At 47.0% G+C, this 8,717-nt stretch overlaps 1 protein-coding gene across 3 annotated transcripts in view; it reads right to left on the minus strand.

Moving 5' to 3' along the window:
* The window catches only part of SLC22A15 (solute carrier family 22 member 15), a 45,523-nt gene extending 39,672 nt beyond the window's left edge, over positions 1-5,851 (minus strand). For 2 of the 3 annotated variants that reach the window (XM_030020342.2, XM_030020344.1), the window contains exons 1-2: positions 5,633-5,851; positions 3,424-3,534 (exon numbers count right to left, since the gene is read on the minus strand). In XM_030020342.2, the coding sequence (XP_029876202.1) occupies positions 3,424-3,534; positions 5,633-5,719 (198 nt within the window). In that variant the 5' untranslated portion in view covers positions 5,720-5,851. The remainder of the gene's footprint in view (positions 1-3,423; positions 3,535-5,632) is intronic. The other variant, XM_030020343.2, reaches the window with a different exon arrangement.
* Between the last annotated feature and the right edge of the window lie 2,866 nt (positions 5,852-8,717).

An 8,717-nucleotide genomic window follows, 5' to 3' on the forward strand; every position in this document is an offset into this window, starting at 1 on the left:
TTTGGAAAAAATGATAGTAAGTTAGCTACTTAAAATTAATCAGTGAGTAAGCAGTTATTAGAATCTAGACTTCAGTGTTATATCTGAGAGTTAAGGACCCCACTGCTAATGAAGCATGTCACAACTCAGCATTGTTATTTCAGGTTTTCTGCAGAATATAGCATAATGTCTGCATCAGCTGCAGTCATGTTTTTAAAGTTATAACTAATACCAGAAAAGATAAGTGATTGTTTCTTTTAAGGAACAGTTAAGGATCTGAAAGGAGTAATTACAGACAGACCAACCACACTGGGTCTTGACTATATTTCTGATTCTTCTGGCAGCTATGTTTTATTTACAGGCCATTAAAGGACCAAGGAGTCTTGGTTAGCATCCAAATCACTGAAGTGAAATGTAACATGCGACCAAAGAACTACCTTTTTTTCCTCAAAAGATTCTTCCCACCCAATTGGAGCAAATGGTAGGATTGGTCTTCACTTAGAAGTTACACCAACTTTCAGGTAGAAATATTCTTAGCTAAATAAGTAGCAGCATATCTTTCCGTGTGATTAGTTTACATACTTACACCCACCTAGTTAGCCTTCCCAAGCAGGAATAAGCAATATCAGAACAAGGAATTATATTCAGTGATGCAACTACTCTAAAAGCCTTCATCACTTCTACAAGGAAAGCAACACCATCCTTTAGCATAAGCACGTTCTGAGTAAGATACAATGCACGAAAAGCTGTGGGAATAAGCAGGTTACCTCAAGAAGTAAAAATTTGGGCCCCTACTTTTTATGTTTGTATTCATGCCTCATTTGAAACCACCCTACCACCTAAGTGGCTGCACACATTTGACACACATTCTGCAACAGCTTTCTTGAGAACCAGAGGGACTTAGAAGTCTTACTTCTCCCACAGACATAAAGAAAAAAGCCAAACAGTGAGGTAGTCAAAGTGAAGGAAGGTTACAGGGCAATTCTATAAATCCTTTTTGTATCTGCCACCTTGCTTACACACCTTACACATACAGTTGAACTATGTCTGAGTTACAGCGCAAGTAACTTTGGGTAAACAGCATGCCTGTCACGAAGCTCCTGGAACACCTTCAGCAGCCTATACTAGAAAGTGTAATGCAATTTGTATAATACCCATCTCTTACCTTCATTTTAAATTGTTCACTAATTTGAGATTTGTTTTGCACTTTCTATTCAGATAAAGTCCTAATAGTATACCTCGTCAAGGACTGGGAGTAAGATGTCCAATTTATGATCAATTCTGGCTAGTTCAAAGAACAGCTTAATAGACTCACGCAAACACAAGTGTTAAAAGAAGATTCACTGACAAAGTATTTCATTACTATTACAACTACAGAGTAATGTCTCATGCTATTAAAGAGGTAGAACGTGTATGGGGTAGATAAGAAATGTCAAGAAACAGCTAAACAAGGCTATGTATGGGATCACATCTGTATTGTATCTGAAGACAGACACTACTTCTTTTGAATTATTTCTAAAGATTTGGGATGAACCTGCCTTACTTAAGTCACATGACCCAGAATCTGCTTTCCCTCAAAACATTTGCGCAGATGGGCTGATTAAAGATCAGCTTTCTGCACTGGGATACCCTAATGACAGAAGTCATACACAATCTTGCTGCCAACAGTGCAGAGGTGTTAGCAGCACCACTCATTATGGCTGCACTACATCAAAAATGCCTTTGCCTTAAAACAATTATTCAAGGAACTTGATGTTACTATCTTAGCTGTTTTTCCACCTTCTCTTCAGTTAGTAGTAAGTCCCCAAGACGGAGGGAAACACCACCCTTGGTAATTATCCATACTGCTATGCAACTCACATTACCCAACTTTAGGCAAAGCCTTTTTCAGCTGTGCAAACAACACCTCCCTTTTAAACCCTAACATTTTGTTTTTTTTAAACTCTAACATGTTTTTAAAAAAACTTTTAATAGAAATGTAGAAAGGATGCACTTCCATTCTCACATTTTGCAGGTTCAGTTTGGAATCCTGTAGTTCAGATTCACTGTCAAAGGCAAACCTCTTTCAACCCTGTATGTTGAGTCACAAGAGACCAAGAAACTTTTTTTAATATGCTTGTACACTCTCAAGCATCTGATCAAGATGCGAGATTTTGTCTAATGTTGCTAGACACACTAAACAAACACCAAAAGACACCATTCTTTAATAATGCTTCAATGTAATTTCTTCAAAAGGTAGTGAGCACCTTTCTAGTAATCAATAGGTGTCAAGCAATTACTTTCAGTTCAAAGTTAAGTCCTCAGTATTTTAAGAGTTATCAGCTCCCTTTATTACTCATTTACTTTCTTAAAGATACACTGGAAATGCAAGACTAATCCAGCCTCAAATTCACATCATTAGTCTATCCCCACATTCTTCAGGTAAGTTTGGTCCTTGGGTAATAGATTTTGGAAAAAATGTTGGTCTACATTAGCTGTTGTCACTCCATTATATAATTAGTAACCACTGCTACAGAACATTCCTAAAAGTCTTCCAAAGTCCTATTAAGTTGGTAGTGAATAAGCCAGGCATACAGTACCAGCTCAACAAGTTAATGAGTAACAGCATCAGGTAGCAGAGGATTAATACAAATCAGTGAAGAAGATGAAAGAAGTAGCCCACAAGACTTACACTTAATCTAGTTTTACACTGATGACATACAAAACCATTTTTCTGACTACAAGCAACCTGGAGGTCTTTTGCCAGAGTGTCAGGAAGCTCATTCCACAGGTCAAGTACCAGTTCACTCAAGCCCACATGAAAATTGACTATCATGCGGAAAGTCGCACCCATATTGACCTAAGTGTTTGGTACAACTTGCCTCAAAGAAGTTCTGTGAGCTAAACCATGTTTGTAATTAGAATTCAGAGACAGATACATTGGCATATCAGTAAGGCTACATGGTAGAAGGAGTTTACTGTAGAAATTTATGAGAAGAAAAACACCAAGATGAGGGGAAAATACATATAAAGTATGAAACTCAAGAGATTAGAAACTTGCAGAGATGAAAAAGCACAAAAGCCTACAAGGAAAGCAAGAACATCTGCTGGGAATCTTACAGGGCAGGGAAAGCAGAAAGTTTAAGCTCAGTACATTAGCATCAGAGATGAAGGGACTTGACAGAGCAAAGACAAAAATAGGTTTCACCCATGTGGCATTCTTACCTTTAAGAACCTAGGAATTTTTTTTATACCAATAGGCCTATGTGAAAATATAAGCCAACTGAGGGAGCACATGGGAAGGGACAGGGAAATAAGCAATAAAATGGAATAATGAGTCCATGGCAAAGCCAGTGACATAGACTAACAGGACTTCTCATTCTGCAGTGTCCGGCCGCATCTAATCCACTAAAGGAGCCCATGACTACCTAATTCTACATCACACACACCAGATACATTACTTACCTTTGGGTCCATCCTCCAAAGACTGACGATAAACCAGACAAAAGACTTAACACCAGTCGTGGAACCTGCCTTCAGTCTTGCTCTTGCACATCTCAGTGACACATTATGTAACTTGGCACCGATAAAGGAACACAGAGAGCAATCAACCACCCAAGCAGTAACCAGTTGTGTAAGTCTAAATCTATTCACAGACTGAAAGACAACAAGCGTCACATCTAAATCCTTTACAAACTCCTGCGCCTGCATGATCTGAAGCAAGGAAAATACATCAGTCAGGGGGTTATGCTCACTGGTAAAGTTCAAGAATTAAGAAAACATGATAAGAAAAAAACAAAAAAAACCCAGAGCTGCAAACCTGGTACCTTTTTTTCTTTAGTTACTCTGAATTAGTTCCAGGATTTGTAAAGATCTTTCTGTTTACTTCACCCATGAGAAATGAAGTTAATCCATTAAAAAGAAAACAAACAAACAAAAGCATTACAGAACAGCTGACCCATACTACTTAAAACTCGGGGAATACAGAGCACTTGTCATTGTTGTAGTTCATTCCAGAACATGACCAGCACTGGAAGAAAAAAATAACTATTGCTTCCTTAATCCCTAGTCTTCAGTGAGCATACAAATTTTCCAGCCAGTCAGACAGTAGAACAAGCTCTAAGCAATATCCAATTTTAAAGGATTAATCAGCTAAATAGCTTTGCAACCAAGTACAGAATTCCCAACTGACAGGACTGGGCATCTGAATTTTCTTTTGTCATCTCACAAAGCTTCTTAATATTTCTGTCAGTCCCCTAGCTGCCAGGAGAAGACATCTTCGGTCTCATGGTTCATGACTGGAAGTTCTTGATTACTACAAAATAGTGGCCAGCAGAGGCAGGAGGACACTTAAGTTTCCCTCTTCCCTCCTGCAGCTGGTAAGTTTCCACAATGGCCATAAACCAGCATTTGTCAGCCTAGCTGAATTCACTACAATTAAGTTTTTGAAGCATTAACATGGAGTAAACCAAACTTCTGCCAGATTCAAACTATATGCCTAGGTCTAACTGTGAAGGTGCACATATTGTTCTCATCTCCCCTCCCCACCCCCATAGGAATAGGCACAAAGATGAAGCAAAGCTGGAGGTAAAGACTACAAACCTTGTTACAGAACACATCACTTGGTCATGCAGTCTCTGAATGGTATTATAGCACTCCACTGTTACTTTGGACTCCATTTTCATCACAAAACGTGAGAGTTGCAGGTTTGTATCTCAGAATACAAACCTGACTACCCAAAATCATAGAATCATTTAGGTTGGAAAAGACCTTCAAGATCACCGAGTCCAACCATCATCCATGCCCATTAAACCATGTTCTGGAGTACCCTGTCTACTCGCTTTTTGAATACCTCCAAGGATGGTGACTCAACCATTTCCCTGGGCAGCCTATTCCAATATCTGACAACCCTCTCAGTAAATAAACCTTTCCTACTATCTAACCTAAATCTCCCTTGCTGCAAATGTAAAGCCTCATCCAAATACCTAATGTAGAGACACTGCCCCTACATTCTAAAAGTTAAGGCAAATCAAAGTACCATAAGCAGTCATGGCCTGTCAGCTGATTTGATGAGAGCTTCTGCACACAGAGGTATCAGTGACCAGCTGTAGCTTTTCAAACATTTCCACCACAAACAAGCCACACACAACCTAGAGATCACTAGCTTGGGCCATTAACTGTAGGTTGTGTAGGATTTCCAGCAGAGTCTCTGACAGAAGTCACTGTCGTCCAGTGCAGCGCATGGAAATCCCCGTTTTAACTTCACCTCAACCAGCCCTTCACCTGACAAACCGCATACTCCCAATTTGCTCACCGAGCGACACAAGGCATAACTTCTCAGGCAACGCAGCACAGACCGCATCAAGCCATCTGCCCCAAATTCACCCCGCAGAAGTCCGCTCCGCCTTTGGACGGGGGTCACCTTTGCCCCAGGAGCACAGCAAACCGCTGCAAGGCTAAATCCAGAGCAAAAAACCAATTACAGCCCCCAGCAGAAGACCTCCGACACCAACCTTCACACCAGGCACCTCCACCCAACCGCTTGAGAGGACAACCGCCCACAGCACCCACACTCCGGGGTGGGCACACACACACACACCCCCCCACCCCTCCCGGCATTGCCTCCCCCACAGGAGCCTTGGTAAAAGGGGCGGGAAGGGAGGCAGCCTCTCACCTGGAGGAGCACGGCCAGCAGGACGCACAGATACACCTGGTAGGGCCCCATCTGCCCCACCAGCGGGAACGCCTCCTCCACCTCCATCCCGCTCCCCGCCCGCCGAGTAGCTCCTACGAGGGACCGCCGAGCAGCGCATCCCCGGCCCGGGCCCGGGGCGGGGAGCAACGGCCGGGCCCTCGGCGATGAGGAGGAGGAGGAGGAGGAGGAGGATGAGGAGGAGGAAAGGGCGGGAGGCGCGAGGCGGCGCTCATGCGCAGGCGCCGGGGAGGGGCGCGCCCGCCAGGGAAGCGGAAACGCAGCGGCCGGCGTGGTGCCGTTAACGGGCGTCGGCGCACGCGCACCTTCCCGGTTTAAATGGCGGGGGAATTGGGGGGGGGGGGGGGGGGGGGGGAGGAAGGGAGGGAGGGAGGGAGGCTCGTCCGTTCCTCTGGTTGCCATTGGCCGTCAGCGGGGAAGAGAGGGGTCTGTGAGGGGTGTGTGAGGGGTGTGAGAGAGCACTGCCGGCGGTCTGTGAGGGGTGTGTGAGGGGTGTGTGAGGGGTGTGAGAGAGCACTGCCGGGGGTCTGTGAGGGGTGTGTGAGGGGTGTGTGAGGGGTGTGTGAGGGGTGTGAGAGAGCACTGCCGGGGGTCTGTGAGGGGTGTGTGAGGGGTGTGTGAGGGGTGTGAGAGAGCACTGCCGGGGGTCTGTGAGGGGTGTGTGAGGGGTGTGTGAGGGGTGTGAGAGAGCACTGCCGGGGGTCTGTGAGGGGTGTGTGAGGGGTGTGAGAGAGCACTGCCGGCGGTCTGTGAGGGGTGTGTGACAGCACTGCCAGCGGTCTGTGAGGGGTGTGTGAGGGGTGTGTGAGGGGTGTGTGAGGGGTGTGAGAGAGCACTGCCGGGGGTCTGTGAGGGGTGTGTGAGGGGTGTGTGAGGGGTGTGAGAGAGCACTGCCGGGGGTGTGTGAGGGGGACTGTGAGGTGGGGGGTGTGTGTGTGTGTGTGTGTGAGAGGACTTGAGGAGGTGTGTGAGGGGTGTGTGAGGGGTCTGTGAGGGGTGTGAGAGAGCACTGCCGGGGGTGTGTGAGGGGTGTGTGAGGGGTGTGTGAGGGGTCTGTGACAGCACTGCCAGCGGTCTGTGAGGGGTGTGTGAGGGGTGTGTGAGGGGTGTGAGAGAGCACTGCCGGGGGTGTGTGAGGGGTCTGTGACAGCACTGCCAGCGGTCTGTGAGGGGTGTGTGAGGGGTGTGTGAGGGGTGTGAGAGAGCACTGCTGGGGATCTGTGAGGGGGACATGAGGGGTGCGTGAGGTGGGGTGTGCGGGGGGGGGGGGGTGTGTGTGTGAGAGGACTTGAGGGGCTCTGTGAGGGGTCTGTGCGGGGTGTCAGGGAAGCAGTGCGGAGGTGCCTGGGGCGGCTGGGTTGCTCGCAGCGAGCGGGCGCAGGACGGGGGAGGTGGGTGCTAGGCGGAGGGGGTGGTGTTCCTCATGAGGTGCAGCAGCTCTGGTCGTAGTTTGGAAGGGGAGGGGGAAAGAGGTATTGCCCCTGGACCCTTGGTTAGACCAAGGCAACGCACTAGCCCCTACGGGCTTGGCCAGAAGGCTGCTGTGGGTCCACGCTAGCGAGGTGGTTCTGGGTTTTGTGGCATTCTCCGTGCAGCAGCTTAGCTCTGATCCAGTTTCATCAGAAGAGCACAGCTAAGTTACAGTCTGCGCTCAGTGGGTTTGCACCTTCATTGAACGGCGTCAGCCCTGTGCCTGGGAAGCTGTACCCACATAGCACACCCTGCTTAATCTCTGTCAATTCATGCAGGACCCGTAAATGCTGCCATACCTCAGCTGTGGAATATTCTGTAATTATACTTCATAGCATATCTGCTGGTAGTTGAAAAAAAGCAAATTTGGTGTGAGACTTTTGTGTAGGTGCCTCTAGAGTTCAGTTCTGGACCTACACAAATCTTGCTGTTCTTGATTTAATGCCCAGTGAGGACATGCCTCTCTCCGTTACAGCAGTCTTCATAAAACTGTAGTTGTAGTGTGTTTTGTGAAAAGTATTTGCCATTTATTTGGAGAGCCTTCATTGTGAACGTGTGGTAGAAGTTCTCACTTAGAAGTAATGGGGCTGGTTTGTGAAGGAACGTGAAGGGAAGGGAGATTAATACATATGTGAAATAATAATATTCATGTAAAGTGGCAATGAGCTTTTCACAGTCCATTTTCATTCCACCTTTACAATAAAGCTCCAAGAACATGTAACAACCTAGATTGTTGAGACTTTTTTACCTAGTACCAAAAAGCAGCAGCAACATCTTTATGCTTGTGGCTTTTCTTGTATGAACAACCGCTCGAGAGAAAGGAACAGAGTTGTGTCACGAGGTGTGACCTTTAGGACCATGCCAGGAGCCTGGGAAATAATACCATTTCCTTGATGTAAAAATCTCGGCAAATTGACAAGCGTCAGAGCAATTTACTCTTAATATGAAATTCACCTTTGCCCTAAGCACTTCTTTTCACATTTGAGGCTTAGTACAGATTGATTAAAGGCAAAACAGCAAAGGATTTCTGAAATGTCAGGACCTTTCTGGCGTTCACCCAACCGCACTTGTCTCATTCTGTTACTCGGCTAAGATGCAGAGGAGGTGTCCCGCTGCTCAGGACGCTCTACGGTCCTCTCCGCTGCACCCTCCCAGGCAGTTCAGCCGCGGCTTTATTCCAGCTTGCCCAGCAGCAGGGAGGGCTGTTGCCTTTGCTGTCAACTCTCAGCCCCTCCTCGACTCTGCAGCCAAGGTGAGCAGAATCAGAGGCAGCACTGTCACGGTGCTTGCGCCCAGTCAGGAGGGTACTGCCTCCCAAATCGCTCTCCTCCCTCTTGCCTGGGACCTCCAGCACCCCTGCCTGGGAGTTTTCCCTCCGATGTTCCCTGCTTCCTTACAGCCACCCAAGCTACAGGCTCTGCCTGCTGCGTGGGCAGCAGTTAGAACTGGCAGCTCTCTGCTGTATTCAGCTCCGCGTGGTGCTGCCTTCCGGACGATGCCCTTGCTCTGCTCCTGCCGCGGCTCTGCTGAGATAACACCTCCGACTCCGGCAGCCTCCAGTCCTGACCGTCCCAAA

Source organism: Aquila chrysaetos, chromosome 7 (assembly GCF_900496995.4).
Source record: "Aquila chrysaetos chrysaetos chromosome 7, bAquChr1.4, whole genome shotgun sequence".
Classification (NCBI taxonomy): Eukaryota; Metazoa; Chordata; class Aves; order Accipitriformes; family Accipitridae; genus Aquila; species Aquila chrysaetos.